Source organism: Sardina pilchardus, chromosome 18 (assembly GCF_963854185.1).
Source record: "Sardina pilchardus chromosome 18, fSarPil1.1, whole genome shotgun sequence".
Taxonomy (NCBI): domain Eukaryota; kingdom Metazoa; phylum Chordata; class Actinopteri; order Clupeiformes; family Clupeidae; genus Sardina; species Sardina pilchardus.
In genome coordinates, this window is record NC_085011.1 from 28,323,973 (window position 1) to 28,341,472 (window position 17,500).

Below are 17,500 nucleotides of genomic sequence, written 5' to 3' on the forward strand. Positions count from 1 at the left end.
GCTCAGAGAGGATTTGAGGGGGGATTGTAGGTCCATCTCAGTGGATCTCCCCAGCAGATGATGGCAGCTCAGGCCCTAACAGCCCCAATCCACTCCTGCCCCGTGTTAAGGAAGAGGCACTTCTTGTTTTGCACCAGCTCAACATTGCTCTTGTACATGACCGGGTTCTTTTCCCCATTTTTGCTCCAATTCTCTCCAGTATACAGGCAGAGTTTGATGCAAACACTGTCAATATGGTTCTCATATGGTTGGTGTACTTTCAAGAGGGTACAGGAGTCTTCTCCATGTCCTCTATGTTGCTTGAGATTGTGGAACTTTAGAGCTACCACCGAGACCTTTCTTTTCTAATAAAACTGCGTTTTGACTGAACTGATTTAAACTTTAAACTCCCTTTTTATTCAAATAATGTTTCAGTCATTAGAAAAGCTCTGCACCAACCAAACTATTTTCTTTTTTATTCTCATCCGTAACACAAATGAACAAATTTACTCTCTTGGAACCGGTAAAAGTGTCCCTACCTGAAATATATATATTTTTTTTATAAATTCCCACCCATTAGAAACCCCAGGAACAATCAAGAAGGGTTTAAAAAAGATTATATTAAAGCAGCACCGTATAATAATGAAACCTTAGGAAAATGTTCAGATGATATTAAAGCAGCACAGTATAATAATAATGAAACGTTAGGAAAATGTTCAGATTGGAATAAAAATGGATTATGAGTCTTATGGGCTTTACATTATGCAGAAGTGTGAGTGTGATCCTAGTGCTTTTCAACCCATCCACCGACACACACACACACACACACACACTCCCAAATCTCATAAGCAGAACAGTCTCAACACAGGTCCTTCTGAGAATGAGTTGGCTGCTCTACAGCTGCTCTGGTCGCTCTGGTCGTAATTGCATGCGAGTAATTGCTGCCATTGCAGCGTTAGAACACTTTGGTGCTGGAAGTTGTCACATTATCAACATCATCCCAACAAAATATGGTTCCAGTGCGGGCGTAGCGACATCATCCCAACAAAATATGGTTCCAGTGTATGGTAGCAATGGTAATGTCACCAACTGACATTTGGTTGACCCGTTGCAAGTCTTTATCGCTTTGAATAAAGTGAATTTCAGCGAACTGTAACTTTTGAACTGTAATTACCCCCCAGAGATTGGTTTGATTGATTGGCCATTTCCCCGTTCTCACTCGCATTTCTGAATTCCTGTCACTCTCACCTGTCCTATATGCATAAAGACAAAAACCCTTAACATATACTATTGTATAACATACATAAAAATATTGATGATAATACTAATAACTAGAAAAGCACTCAGAGAGCGCAAACATAACCGCCTCCTGGATCCAGACGGTGATACGGATCACTCCCAAAATGTAATTGTGTCTTCCTTCGGTCATTTCAGACACTCCCTGAAAATGTTATCGAAATCTATCCATAACGTTTTGAATTATCTTGCAAACAGACAAACAAGTAAACAAACAAACAAACCCCGATGAAAACATAACCTCCTTGGTGGAGGTAATGATAATAACAACATAATGATATGGAAACTCCAACTAGGGTTAGAGAACGTAAAGACGGACATATTTGTTGACCGGTCCAGCATGCCGACCAGTGAGAACTGCATGGTTGTCTGCACAGCCCTGTGGTAGCTCCAGAAGTTAGTATCATAGTAGAGATCAGCCCTTCCCTGCAGCAGCATCCTCCCATGGCAGTCCTCCTCTGCCCCCCTCTGATATCACAGGGAACAGGCTAAAAATATACACCCCACCGCACCCCACCCACCCCACCACTGGACCCTGTCCAGATGCATTCATCACTACACCAGTGGAGCATTGGCCGGCCACAAAATGCCCTTTTCCTGTTACCTTGTCCTACTGACTCCAGGTCTACCTTTCAGCCAAGCACAACCGTGTGGCTGAGGGCCAGGGATCAGCATGCTCTGTTAGTTAAGCGAGAAAGAGAGAGGAGGAGGAGAAGGAGGAGCAGGCGTTTTATTGTTTTGCTACTCTGGAGAGTGAGAATTATTGAGAGAGAAATGCTGTGGCTGAGCGTCTTTTTTCCCCCCATGTAGTTTATTAAAACTTAGCAGTCGTTGCTACTCCCTCTGCTGTGAGCCACAGGGCTAGCTGGAGATGCACCTTAGCAAGAGCTCTGAGTCTTTCAGCGAACACGTATCCCCATTTCAACACTTATAGCCCTCGTTTTAATAACGCACACCTACCTAACGAGCCACATGCAATCTCATCTGTAATGAAGCAAAGCGAGAGTTAAGGTGATGAGATTGAGAGACTCTCACAGTATGGGTGGGGGCGGAATGGTTGGAGGGGGTTACATGGAGAATTTTTTTTAGTATTATTTTTCACAGAGGACCTTTTGCTATTCAACAATCATTATGTAGTTCGAGCATACAGGTTCTAATGAGAGTCAATTTCCATCCTCACAGATCTGGTGATGGGGGAAAAAAGGTTTCCTCTTAGCGGCTTTTGAGCATATTTTCTTACCACTGAGTAATTTCATATCATAGCAACTAATGAGGCTGCGCTCAGTCTTGCAGCATTTTGCACAGTGGCGCCACAGAGAAAAGGAGATTAATATTCCGCTGTATAAAAGCAGCCGCACTCTCCACTTAGGTGCAATTTCAATTTCTTCTTTTTTTTCCCTTTTTTTTGTTGTTGCTCTTTTTCACAGTAAAAAAAGAAGAGCCATACATGGTGCCAAGTCACCCTCTTCCCCCCCCACCCCCCCTCTCTCATGCATAATATCCCTGCACCTTACCATTTTGGCTTGGGATTGCCTTTGAACCTCCTTTGATATGTAGCTTTTGAACTCTTGAAGGAGTCCTTGAAAGGAGCGGCTGTTTAATTAGTTGCCCCACACTGATGGGGGATCGTGGGAGCAGGAGAGGCTTCTGCCTGGGAATGGTGAGAGGACGGCCCTTTGTCCCCTCAGTGATAAAATATGCTGGTAAAGTTGATTTATAGATGGAAAGGCATGTAATGTCACTTGAAAAAGGGCCTCTCATTATTATTTAATGCTTCATTTAGATTAACCTCTGAAGAATTCCTCATTCATTTCGAGTAGATCATGAATCATATTTTTTGTTCCACGAGTATGAAAGAAAATAATTTGGAATTCTTTTTTCACCCTTTTAATCATAGAATATATTGATGAAAAATTAAGTATTTTCCTCAAAGATAGCCCAGTCATACTTTGAAAGGTTTACAGGAATGATCTTGCGTTAAATTCAGTTGAATGGAGTCTAGATGTCATTTCTGCAAACCTACTGTATACATGTTTGAAAATAATTTGGGGTTGTTAAAAATGAAGAGGTTTAGATTCTTGCCCTAGAGTGGGTAATTCAGATGGCTGAGAAGGCTCTCTGGTGTGGAGGGTTTCTGGTCAATGTGTCAAAGGACACTGACATGGAAGAGGGCAGCGTGCCGAGAGCAGACCCTTTGATCTCCGGTCCGGTCTACCTTCACATCTCTGAGCAAGCATCAGTCCCGCTCCGCATGCGCGTGGATCAGTGCAGCCATTTCGTAACGAAGCGTAGCATCTTAATGGGCCACTGCGTGCCTCAGAACCGTATCCATCCACCCTCGGCTAAGCTGACCTGGATCGCACCGCAGCGCAGCGCCGAGGCTATAGCGCTACACCTCGGGCGGCTGCATTTTTCATAAGGTTATCTGTGGCTGGATTCCTGCGCGCAGTCCTTCCACGTCCTCACGCTTCTCCTTCACCTCCCGTTACTCTGCCTCGGCTTTTTAACAACACGTCCTGAAAGGCCCGAATCGTAATGCCTTCTTCAATTTATAATGTCACCCCTCTCATGATACATATAATAAAACATTTAATAAGACCATTAGATGCGTGTCAGAGCGCAGATCCTCATCCCTTGCAAAGTTTGATTGTTTTGGACAGATTATAATACAAAGTGGATTGGGCCTGTGATGGCGGGGGCCCGGGCGCCATTACTTGGGCTTGTCAGCGTGAGGAGGCTGTGTCTCCGGGGCCCTCCGCAGATAAACACACACACCACACACCACACACACACTCAACACAACACGCCACTGTCCCAGCAGCACAAACAAAGCAATCAGTATGGCACATTTCTAAGAGTCTGTGGCTGTGTGGTTGGGGGAAAAACAGAAGAGTGTTGCTCCTCTATGGGGGTGGAGAAAAGGAGCCAAATTTGAGTCAGAACGTGGAGCTAGTCTAACAGTAGGGCGTGCACACACACACACACACACACACTCACACACTCACACGTACAACTGTTTACTGTTTGTGTTTGTGTTTTTTTTTTTTTTTTTTTTTACTTTTCCCTTGCCTGCGCATTGCCAGGGATTATTGGTGCTGAGTTTATTTTTTTTTCCTTTGAAAAGGCGTGATGGAATGACAGCATCCCCGAAAACGTGTTTACATCAGGCATTAATGTTGTATGCTTTCTACAGTAGATGTGAGAGCTGTTGGCTTTCATTTCCTCACTCCAGACCGCACAAAACAGAGGAGTTTTGAGTGCCTGTCACGGGCCATTACTAATGAATGCGGGCGGTGGGCTGTGAAAACACCCATTTCTTGTTAATCAGGTCCAGTGGATCAGCTGGGTGGTCAATAAGCTCAGCCTCTGGTCTGCTATGCCTCTGTTTTGGCCCATTTGAGCTGTGTGTGTGAGTGGTTGGACGAGGAGCCTGGATGAGTGGGTGTTTGGATGAGGTGTGTAAGATGAGGGAGTGTTTGGACGGATCAGGTGTGTAGACGAGGGGGTGTTTGGATGAGGTGTCTTTGACGAAGCAGAGTTGTGTTAGCTGCAGGCAAAGCTGAGGTGTCTTGACAGGAGGTTTTTAGAATACTGGGGATTGACAGCAGTGGGAGTTCACATCAAAGGGCCAAACCTGTGCAGTGTGTTGTTTTTAGTGTTTAGCATATAGGTAGCAGCTAGAGCCGCGCTCTACTTTGCCTAGTCTCCAGAGTCTTAGCTAGCGTGTTAGCCCGCTGATATTCCAGAAGGCATAGACACGACAGGGTGTTGCCTTGAGGAGTTAATCCCTCTTTTCCCCATTCCTTCCTATCAGTTCAGATTAGTAAGGAACCCTGGGCAAAAGACAAGCGTCCCTGTCCACCCCAGAATAAGATTTTGATTGCTTTGGTAGAGTTCGGTGGATTGCTTTGGTAGAGTTGCATCAGTATTATGGGATTATGTAGCCCATGTGCAGTAGCATCGATTTGCTACAGATAAATTCAGCTTGACTTATTTGATAAAGACGTTACATACAGAAAAAAAGACTGTATTAAAATCGTTAAACAATGCACTTTGAGAGACTGAGCCAAGCCAATTTTCAGGCTTCTTACTTTAAAATGATCTATTCACAGTGACAGACAGCATCTAATTGCGTTAAGCCTTTTAAATCTTTAATATAATCACAATTTAATTCTCAGATAATAGACTTAGCAAATGTAGTTTCAGGGAATAGTGAATATTCATGAAGGGTCAGTGAGATTTTTTTTTTTTATCAGCAGCAAGACCCTTATAATTATGTATTCAGCGCTACTCAGAAAGATGGAATGCACCCAGAATGTGTTTTCAAGAAGACCATCAGCAGTAATAAGCAGTTTAGCATTGCTCCAGTATTTCTGAGATAGTGATATATTACCGATATACTGTACCATGCATTTATGCACAGCCCTCCCCTCATGCTGCAGTGCTCTAGCCCCATCTTAGTATCCTCTCTGTGGCCCTCGCTGGAGTCCTCTGGGGCGTTGAGCGTGGGATAAAGCTGAGAGGGCTGATGGAATGGAACATGGCTCTCTGGATGACAGAGGTGTGCCGCTCCTCAGGGAGCTTTTTGCCTTCTCACGAGACCCAGGGGACGGCCAATGGAGATTTTGATGGGCTTGTGGTACGAGTTCAGTCATGTCAAAGGGAAGTTTACAGAGCATTGTTTCCCTTTTGGGCTCCCCTTGGGTGTATGTGAAGGTTATAACGTGACTCCAATATCTGTGGATGACAAACTCATGCTGGAAATTGACTTTCTTCTGACAGTGAATAAAAGACAAAAAAATACTGTCTACCTCCTCATTTTTTATGGAGCAGGTGGGATTGTGCATATCTAATATTTTTATTAACCTTACTCTCTACAGGGGAAGACTTGCCTAATTGTTTTTCATATGTTTGTTATTGTCTCTTTTCTCTTCTCCCATCTCCTTCATTCTCAGTACTACTCTGATGGCGCCGAATGAAGTACTGAAAATATATTCATCAATCTGCATCTGTAAACGTCTCTTTTTTTGTATCTTTTCTGCCGTAGGATGTGAATGAAAATAGTGGGCGCATTTTGTCACGTTTTCAGCCACCTCAAGCTTCCCTGCTCAGTGATTCATCATGCCTGCTGCTCATCTGGGGCCCATTGTTACCTGCTTTAAATTCAACCACACTACACCTTTACTTTGGAGCAAAAAAAAGGACACTTGTCCATCAAATCCTTCCATCCAAATCTGTTCTCTTGTTGGTGATATAAAAAAAAAGAAAAAGAAATGATTTTCAGTTGGAAGAAAAACGGCATTTGTCATTCAGGGTTTTCCGACACGTAGGAAGTGTAACAATGCACCAAGGTCCCGCCGCTGCTCGGCGATGGGGAAACTTTGCGCATGGCTCCGTGGTGACACGCTTTGCAGTGTCTTTAATTGAGGATACATCAGCCCTTGAAAATGTCCTGGATTTGCTTGTCTTTTTTCTCTCCCCCCCCCCCCTCCCTTGTTGAGGTGCATGTAGCCTAGCGAGCGCCTCTCATTTGCACAGGCGCTGGGCTCCTGTGCTGGAGTGATTTATATGACGGGGCTCCCTGAACAAATAGACTGGGAGGCGACGGCCAGTGGGTCGCCACCTCCACGGCTCCTCACAGCTTGTTCCCATGGCAGCCGCAGGGCCCGAGCCGCTGTCCTGGGCAGAGCCTGCAACAGAACGCCATGTTCCCTAAACCAGGTTGCTGCACCGCGTGTTGGATCTCCTTAGCAAATGCATCTGAGGTGCAAGAGACGCTGTAGCCGTCTGAAGCAACTGAATCCTGGTGCGATTGTGTTATTAGACCCTTCTATGAGTTTAGTTTAAGGTGGTTGAGCCCATGTAGCATAAACTGTGCCTTTGTCAAATAAACACAAAGTGAGTATTTGCTTGTATTACTTTATTAGTTGTGACACAAACTGCCTCACAGGTTGTTTACACTAGCTGTATGGTCCAGTAGCAAATCTCATTTGCCCTTGCTGAGGTTTGAACTGCACCACTGATTCCTCAGTATTTGTTGTTCTTTTTGCATCGAGGGGCCGTTTATAATTGAGATTCCATCGCGTGGCCGTCGTCGTCGTTGTTGTTTGTTTGTGGATGTGGCTGCCGTGCGCGCGCGCGCGTGTGCGTGTGCGTGTGTGTGTGTGTGTGTGTGTGTGTGTGTGTGCGTGTGTGTGTGTGTGTGTGTGTGTGTGTGTGTGTGTGTGCGCATGTAATTAGTGGCAGATTTGCGTTCCATACATTCCGCGGGGTTTAAATCGTCCATGCTAGCAAGAAAAGTAGAGACGGTGCTCTACTTTAAAGCCAGTTGATTGATTAAGTGGGAGTGGTGGCAACAGCGAGTGGAATTTCCCTAGTGACCAATTTCCCCACGCTTCTTAAGCAAAGAAAATAGAGCCCGCGTGAGGTGGCAGTGGCCGTGGGCACGCGTCGCCCGTGTCGCCCGCGTGGCCAGACGTGCGGATTTCCCTCTAATGAACTAACAGACGATAAATAATAGCCCGAGCCCCGCCACTGGCAGCCATGGAGGAGAGGTGCAATAATGTCAGCCGCGTTAATTAACTCAGGGCCTCCGTACGAATGCGTCCGTGGAACATGTAAACAGATTGCAGCTGCACCGGGGAGGGGTGGATTTGGAGTGTGGGGTGTGTGTGTGTTTGTTGGGGGGGGGGGTATTGGTGGTTAATCAGGTTGGGCTGTGCCAGCTAGCCACTTCCTTTCGCCCTAACTCAGTCCCAAAGCTGAGATCCTTAGAAAAAGGGGATTCCAGCATCCTGCAGGAGCCCAATGCCATATTTAAATTCCACCGACTGCTGAGATGTTTAGACAGATGGGCCGCTTTCATATTTTGCTGTTTCATTCTTTATTTATATTGATGTTTAGATTTCTTTTCTTTGCTCGGTGACTGTATTTTTAGCCGTTGTTTTTTTTTTTGTCGTTCCTTCTATTCTGGGTGCCTTAAGGGAGTGTGTTGAAAGTGAACACTGAAACCAAAGGAAGCCTCATGGGCCTGCCTGCGATCTGCCTTGATCAATATTCAGTCAGCTGGACCTGACACTGAAATGTGGAAATTGTTGTGATGTCCTGTTTGATTTGCACCTGAAAGCTTGTGTTAAGTTTCCTGGAGAGCATATTGTTACAAAGCCCTCTATTCGGATTGTTATGTGCTTGGTTATTTAATTCAAAAGAGGTTTATTGTTGACATTTGTTATTATGCTCGAGTGGTGCGGTCACGTTGACTTGGATTGTTGGTTTTGAGATGTTGTTTCATGGATTACAATGACGGCTTATTAATGTAAGGCATTTACCAGAGCTTTTTTTGCACGGAGGTCAGACTGCTCCATTCGATCATTTGATTTCACTGTAGCCTTCTGACCCACCAGCTCTCTGATCAGAGCCAATTAGTGACATTCACCCCAGCATACTGTAGGTAGTCATCTCACAAGAACACATCACGCATGTTCAAGTGATTACCTACTCAAGAGTTCATATCCCTAAGCAATAATATGCTGCAAAGCGAATTAGTGAATTAGACTAGTACAACTTTTGTGAAAGGTTTTTTTTTATAGCTGACATAGTGTCAGAAGTGTGACAAGTAACATGTACCAAATGCAATTCAAAGTTCCTTCAATTTGCCTCATTTTGATGGATCTCAAGCCCTCAAGCATCAAATTACCGAAGAGGCTGTCAAATTACTTAGCTCGATATACGCTTTGATATGTGATTAGTGTGTCAGTTCTTTTTTTGCTGTGTGCTGCTAGAATATTCTATGGAGAGAGAGAGAGAAAAAAAAGATTCCTTACATTGAGGTGACACCTAATTCGTTTTTTATTAATGTTCTCAAATGAGAAGTCTGAAGAGGTTGTAAAGGGGGAAGGGTTACTATTTAAACCCACAGACAAGGCCAAGCAATGTCCTGAGAATGGTCATGGATGGATATATCTATTTTGCACTATTTTATTTGGTCTCCATTAAGCAATCCAACCATCCAAACATACAAAGCTCGGTTTTTTTTTGTTTGTTTGTGATCGCTGGATTGGCCTTTCCTTAGAGTATAAGCGTGAGATTTGCTTGAGAGAGGAGCTGCAGTGTGATGTGCTAGTACCTGCACAGCCTGCTTCCTGTAGTCAGCACCGCTGCTGCTGCTGCTGCTGCTGCTGTCACTCAAATTAATTCGGGGGAAAATAAAGAGCTCAGTGTTGTCCGCCCACTGCAGGTGGATCAAGAGATTGGCCGAAGATGGCTCGGGCGCAGGGGGGGTGGATCAACGGATTTGTGTTTGCCGTAATATCATGAGGTCATACACACACAAACACACACACACATGCACAAGTTCACAACAGTTTGTCTTGACACACAACCCTGCGCAGTAAGCCCAGTTATGAAATAATGACTGTTGCCTGTCCTTTTCAGTGTGCATCCCTGAGTTCCCGTCATGGGTATGTGTGTGCTGTCTTGTTAGCACAATGTCTGTCCTCAGGGCCAGTGCTGTAAAGAGTGGGAACACACATCTGGTTGTCTAGGACAGAGGGTGCAGGTGAATGTGGAGAGGAGAGGGGACCCAAGGACGTTAAAACATCTTTCCTCTCTACTCTCCATCCCCTCTTCCCTCCTCTCCTCTCTCCTCCTCCTCCTCCTCCACTTCTCTCTCCATCTCTCCTGCGTGCTTCATCAGCTTCGGTGTGTTTGAGAGCACAGACGCGTGTCTGGAAAGGTCACGGCTCCAGTAAAAGATAGGGCTGAAATATTGATCTTGACAGCTGGATCTCCGTCATAATGAAAGGAAAGTGAAACCTTGCAAGCGCCCATAGAATCAGAGAGGACAGAGGGGAGAGTGGGACAGCAGTACTAGGCATGAGGCTATTGATGGAGCTTGGAATAGATGTTCCAGTCCAATCTTTTCAACTCGGTTTGAGTTTGTAGTCTTTTTTTCCCCTCACAGGGCACTCAGACCCCCTCCCCTGATGAAGCTTCATCAGATATCCTCCTAGAAAACAAACCTGCAACAGCCTGTGATTTTTGCAGCTGCATCCTGAAATGGCATCTCTGCCTTCCCTTTTGTGCTCGTTTGCCTGTAAAAAGCATGTCAACAGAACATTAGTGCAAATTACAGGCAGCCTCTTATTTGAGCGCCGTCATGCGCTCCTTTTTGAAATGTTTCAAAACATCGCTCTGACAGATGCTTGTTAACATGTTTCCAGGTGTCACTAAACAATGCTTGTCTTGGTCACATAGAACAAAGGAAACCTGCTATGCCTTCTTCTCCTTCAGTGTGTGGGACTTGGTGATACTTCCCCTCCCTCCCTCCATCTCTCTCTCTCTCCCTCTCTCTCTCTCTCTCCATCCCTCCCTCCCTCCCTCTCTCCTTCCCTCCCTCCCTCTCTCTCCTCCTCTCCGCCGGTTGGGTGCTATACGCCTCTTATCGCACTCTAAGTGGGTATGAAAGTGGAGAGCAGAAATTGGAAGTGGGATTTTGTATTTGTCTTGCTCTTCCATTGCAGTCCAGTGGTATGTGCGTGCCGTGCGCCTTGTGATGAATGCTACTGTAGCTTAAAGCACACACTCAGCTGCTTCAGGTGATAAATGTGAGCTCCGAATAAATTCTTCCTCTTTACTGTTTATTAATACACTTTAAAAAGACGAATGCAAAATAGGTTTGTGCTGCAACGTAGTCAGGATGTATGGTTTTAGTTACCACTTGCTCGCCCTACATGTGCAGCGAAACCAGGACTATTACAGGATGCTAAATTTGATCATTTTTTAAAAGAAAAAAATGCCATTTTTCTTTTTTGCTTAGACCCCTGAAAAGTTTAGTTATGGTTGTGGTTTAGATTTTTAGCTTTGGTAGCAATATTAAAAGCATACATAGGAGTAAATGAGTAGCCATAACATATAGCTATACATAGCTAATGTCTATATTGTATAATTCAACACAGTTTTGCATTCTGAGATTATATAACTGTCCTCTTTAAGCAGCCCCTTCCATTTGCACATTTACTGTAAATGTAAAGCAGATTTTGTCGCTACATGTCTACTTTCTTTTCTGACTAGCATCACACTCACATAAAAGTTTTTCATCTGGAGACACTTGTAAACTCTAAAATATGTTTATTTGCTAAACTCATGGTGACATGTACAAGAGTTCCATGAAGGGCCAGAGGGAAAGAGAAGAAAAGCATGGCTCTTTCCCACTGGGAGATGCATTTAATCACCAGGATGGATGGCAAGCTGTTCATAGCTTTTGTTTTGTTATGTTATTGTGGTTTTACAATACATCAACATAAGATGAGTTCTATTTGACTGCTTTCATTTGAATAAAATGCAGGCACCAATTAGTAAGGATTCATAAAGATTTGATTTAATAATGCATTGCATAATCAGGAAATAATTTGCCGTAGTAAGTTACTGTACATTTCCAATATCCTACAAAGCATTGTGATGTCTTCATTTACATTGTGTGAGAGAGTAGTTGGATGTCACTGAAACTTTCCACTGACTTGTCCTGCCACTTCCACTCATTTATAGCTGCCCCAAATACCCCACAGTCATCATCCTTCCTAACACTGGCCTCTATTGTCAACCTATTAATGGAATTGAGGATAATTGGGGGAGAAACGTTCCCCCTTCAATCCGGGCATGTTCCTCCTGACACATTTAAAATGTAGATTGAGAGCCACGCCCCCTTTCTGTCTCCGCCTCTGTCTCCCTGACATTCCAGAAGCATCTCTGAAGGGGGCCGAGGGCTCGGTGGGAGCGAGATCGTCTGGTCCAATCCGGGAGCCCTGGGATTGATCTGCCGATCTGCGATCGTTATGATATTCATGAGTGGGGAATTATGATGTGCTGAGCCAGAACTGGACGCTCGCTCTCCGTGACGTACGGCTCCCGCAGGCCGGCCGGCCAGCCCTCTCTCTCTCCCCCCACTGCCCAGCGCCGAGCTGGAATAAAATACGACGGCCAGTTAATCAACCATCAGCTTAATTAGCTCGCCGCTAGTAGAGAGCCAATGCGCACTCCGCTTTGAAATATAACTTGTGCCAAGTAATTAGAAATGAAATCGAACATAGCTTTTCTTTATGGTGTTATTTTGCACAATAGGAGTGTGAGGTGCGAATACGAGCCTTGTGATCGAGAAGATTAATCTCTGCTGGGAATGTGTGTGTGTGTGTGTGTGTGTGTGTGTCTGTGTGTGTGTGTGTGTGTGTTTTTTTAATATGGTTCAGTATTAAAGGTATTTCTTGACAGATCTCCACTATGCATTCCATAAATATTCCATCTTTATAATTCTTTTATGCTAAGAGGAAGCTTGTTTTCTCCAAGAATCCTATATATCTATACATTCATACCCAGATCTCAAGGGTACCCAAGCAATCATTTGAAGTCACAATATGGCATATCAATGACTGTCTCTATAGACTTCCATTTCTACAGTGATGATAGATTTGTTGGTCACTAACTTGCTATTGTACTCCTGAAACATAAATAGCAGGGCCACTATAGCAACAATGCTCATGATCTTTCTCAGACTTCATTAATGAACATCACTGTGTATTGCACCTACTGCACTGTGTTAAATATTGACACAGCCGTCTTTACACACACACACACACACACACACACACACAAACACGTTTATATTATGTCTGTGTGTGTCCATTACCTATGAGTTGCCAAAGCGGGATGTGTGGCTGTCATCAGTATTTCAGCGAGGCTCTGCACAGGATTTAATGAGGTCCCAGGGAAAAGTCAACTCCACCTGTTATGATTTGGCTTTCCAGTGTCAGGACGGAGCTGGCTCTGTGTTTCCATATCAGGCTTTGCTGAAAAGCATGTAATAATATCCTATTAGATGTCTGGCAGTGAAAAATGATGGAAGCTGTGTGGAGGATTTGATTGTGTTTGATTTGGTTAAATTTATCTGTGTTAGCCAAAGGCTCCCGGATTGAAACGAAGCGGAAAGATGAGAGCGGATGAGGTCGGTGAGCTCGGGAAGTCCTGTGGGGTGCATATCAGACCAGAGAGGAATTCTCCCCAGTCTTAGGTGGAGAGAAGGAATGACTAATCTGCTGTCTGTGTCTGAAATATGAGGAGTGACTGGGAATCTGCACGTCATCTCTGAACATTCACTCATCACCTCTTCCTCTTTTTTATTCCCCTCTCTCTCTCTCTCTCTCTCTCTCTCTCTCTCTCTCTCTCTCTCTCTCTCTCTCTCTCTCTCTCTCTCTCTCTCTGCTGCAGGCCTTCCCCTGCATATCCACAGGAATTTATGGTAAGTGCATTTTTGTTTCTCATTCTGTGTGTGTGTGTGTGTGTTTATGTTTATGTTTATGAGTGTGTGTGTGTGTGTGTGTGTGTGTGTGTGTGTGTGTGTGTGCATGTATTTGTTTGACTAGCTGCCCTCATGAATTCAGTCACCACACAACAGCCACTTCTCTATGGTAACATCAAGTGGAATGCCTGCATCATATCCTGGTGGTTCTGGCCATTCGTTCACCTCCAATCAAAGCTCTGTTAGGCCCTGTCCTCACTAAGCCGCATAAATACAAACACACATCATTATTTCTCCGTTGAGTCCTTCCAAAACCGATAATTGCACTGCGAAAAACTCTGAGGTACAGTATATGAATTGTTTCAGATATGATGGCCAAATGTAGAGTTCAAGACACCACCAGCAACAAACACTTCAACGGGGTTTCAGCGTTTAGACGCAACGCATTTGAAAAACAATATGAAAACAGCAATATGGACGGAGATCATTTTCATCTCCAAAACGCTCATTTATATTTATCCGGCTCCATGTGGCCAGGCCATTAGCTTGTGGTTCATCTTTGGCAGTGTGCTGTTCCACCCTCTTGTCTGGTGAAGGGCAAGTGGTGGTCACAGTATGCTGGTGTCAGTGACCAGTGTGCTGGTGACTAATAGGGCAAGTGCTGCTGTGCCCCCGGTGCCTGAGGGAGCTTGTCACACCATGTGGCCCCTGATGGCTGCACATCCCAACCAGAGCCAACCCAGACTGTTGACGGGCCTTATCAAGGAGAGTTTAATGGCCTGTTTAATAAGTAAACAGCTTATCTGGGAGCCAAAGCCCTGCCCGTTCTCTATGGCAGGGCCTGATTAATGGTGGAGATCATGGCGGGTGGAGATTGGACCCACTAGAGTGGAGAAGGGAGGAGAAACCCTCTCATATATTATTATCAAAGAGTTAACAAGCCAGAGATTGGGCTGTGCTACACGATTGCCCTTGTAGGCCGGTTTGTACGATTTCCCCCCATCTCTTTCTTCCGCCCTCCTTCACGTGTGTATAAAGCCCTCGTTTCCCGTTTTGAAACATGCAATTAATTTCCCTCTGTTGCTTGACAGGGGTTGAGGGTGAAGTTTTGTGGGATTTCATGTTCACAAGCAGGACACATGCACACGTTCTCCCCCACATTCTCTCTCTCTCTCTCTCTCTCTCTCTCTCTCTCTCTCTCTCTCTCTCTCCCTCTCTCTGATTCCTCTGTTCGCGGTGTCGGTTGACCCACTTCCAGATTACCATGGGAGATCGCCGGCTCCGATCCGCCGCTGACACTGTGGGCCAAGTGCTCTGATCCGAGGCCATCATCCGGGCTTCCTCTCCTCTGACGTGGAAACTACAGCTTTGTCAGGCCCCGAAATGATAATTGACACCTTCACTCCCTCTTGCGCCTCCTGCACCTCTCCCACCTTATTCCCACTGACTCTGTCTCTGCTGACAGATGATTGTGGAGCACGGAGGTTGCTGAAGTGGATTGTGTGGGGTGGGGTGGGGTGGTGCGGTGATGGCGGGGGTGGGTGGGGTTGTGGGTGGATGTGGAGGTGTGAGGGAGGAGGGGATGGAGAGAGACGGGCAGGGGAGAAAAATGAGTTCTCACTCTCGCCTGACAGTCCAATTCCTCAGTCCGGGCCATTAGTCCGAGCTGAATTTCTGCGCGGGTTAGCATGTCGGAGGCACCACCCATAAACAAACTGGCGCCCAGCGTGGGGCGCAGGGGTCGGAGGGTATGATGGAGGTTATTTAGTGCCGCCGGCGCAGGCCCATCAATCAGTGGCACCTGCGACCCTGGTTCAAACGGATTATTCCTTCCACAGGGGGAGACACCTCTCAGTGTCTTACAAGATCGCCGCTGATAGCCGCGCCCACGGAGGGCCCGGAGCCGGGGCGGACAAGACTGATGGGGGTCGTGTTTTTTTTTTTTTGTCTGTCTCTCTGGCGCGCGCTGTTCGTCACTCCTCCTCTCCCCGTCGCAAACACCGAGGCAACGTTACGGCACGGAGTAGAAGTCATTCAACGGGGATCTTCAGAACAAAGAGGACGAGAGAAGCGACTCATTTAGCTCAAAGCCATCCGTGTTGATTTTTGGGAAAGGGAGGGGGGGCGGGGGGCGGGGGGGGGGTTGAGTTTCTCTGCCGTTGCATCAGAAGCACCTTGAGACGCCAATGACAATCCACACTGATTCAGGCCTCAAAGGCCTCATTCTCGTGCCTGTCTAGAGAGAACAAGAGAAGAGGCAGTGGGGAAAAAAACATCAACACGCGAGCGCCACATAAGAACACACGGAGATTGATGTTCCATCGGAGACTACAGGTATGTGACAACAGCGGATGTTGTGCCAACGCCGTGGGATTGTTGCTGTCTGTCTGTCAGTCTCGCTGGCGTCGTGCTGCCAGCTTGGGCGTGTTGCCCTCATGTCACATCAGCGTAAAGTGTGAGCGCTAAGCGCTCGGCTCTCCGTGAGATCTCGCCGTCCAGGTGATACTAATGGTCCATATGCCTGCTAGTCAAGTTTTGGCATGAGACACACACACACACACACACACATACACACACACACACACACACGTACACACACACACACACACACACACAGAGACCTACACACACACACATACACAGACACACACACGCGCACACACACACACACACACACACACACACACACACACACACACACACACACACACACACACACATATCCATGCAGACGGGAGAGGCGAAGTGTGAAGAAGTTCAGGTGACAGGCCTGCTTTCCCATCACGTGCCAGCAGCAGGAGGAGCTGGATATAGCACAGCGCTAGTTCCACAGGCCAACACCACCCTCTCACCTCCACCAGGACTCCAGCTAGCACTGGATTAGACATTCAGCTTTTGTCTTTTGTCTTACCAGGGCCATTTCCCACTGCCTTAATCTCTGCGAAGAATAAAAGGGATACCTCTGAATTTAATACATTTGTCTTTTGATCCTTTTTTTAAAAATCCCCCATTTCTTTGTTTCTTTGTTGTCATTATGGGGCTTTAGCTTCGGTTGAGCCTCATTGTTGTGCTACACGAGGTCCCTGTGCAAAGCCAAGCTTTTACAAGCTGGAGAGCAGCGCCGCACTGGATAAGGACTGAGAGCACTAAATCTCATTAGAAATCCAATCACCTGCGCACTTGGCGGACGGCGGAGGACAGGTGTGGTGGGCTCATCCCGCAGTATTGTATCAGATAATCCTGAAAGGCCAATTAGACTGCGCCCGTAAACAGGCTAAGCGCCTCCGATCAGCCTGCCGTGTTTATTTGCATGCTTGCTGATAGCCGCCTCGCAGACGGGATGATCCCCTGGGCTCTTAGCCCACGCAGGGGTGGGGACGCAGCAGCGCTAGCCGTGGCCTGTATGGAGGCGCTCACTTGTCCTCTCACACGCCGCGCGCTGCGTCATCTGTGGTGGCGTGCTGTGCTGTGCTGTGCTGTGCTGTGGTGTACACTGTCCCCCCGCGGTGTGGATTTGTGGACTGTTGACACGGAGGGTTTAGCGAGGGGGGGCTGGGGGCCCTGGGGGGCGGGGGGGGGTGGATGTAATCCGCGCCGGTCCCCGTGGTACAGGTGTGGCCGTGGCGTTAGCCGACAGCGGCTCTCCGGAACGCCGTGCCGTGCCGCGCCGCGCCGCGCTCCCGACTCCCCCTTCCATCTCGCCGCGGGATTAGGCTGGACAAGGCTGGACAAGGCTTCCGCGGCACCTTATCTTTCACCAGCCAAAGCTGCTGGCCTGCCTGGCCTATCCGCCCGGCCTCCCCGTCCGTCATCGCCACAGCCATCGCTGCACTGGACACCAAGGGCCTTTAAGTCCCTGGATTTACTTTCGTGGGCGACGGGGGGGGTGGGGGGGGGGGGGGACGGACTTAAACGAGAGTGATCTCGGGGAGCGGA

At 46.7% G+C, this 17,500-nt stretch overlaps 1 protein-coding gene across 4 annotated transcripts in view; it reads left to right on the forward strand.

The window, feature by feature from the left end:
• macrod2 (mono-ADP ribosylhydrolase 2) overlaps positions 1-17,500 on the forward strand; it is a 537,441-nt gene that overhangs the window by 383,932 nt on the left and 136,009 nt on the right. For all 4 annotated transcript variants that reach the window (XR_009936258.1, XM_062520021.1, XM_062520023.1 and 1 more), the window contains exon 7: positions 13,534-13,564. Coding sequence is in view for 3 of the 4 variants with exons in the window: in XM_062520021.1 (XP_062376005.1) it covers positions 13,534-13,564 (31 nt within the window). In the remaining variant the exon portion in view is untranslated. The remainder of the gene's footprint in view (positions 1-13,533; positions 13,565-17,500) is intronic.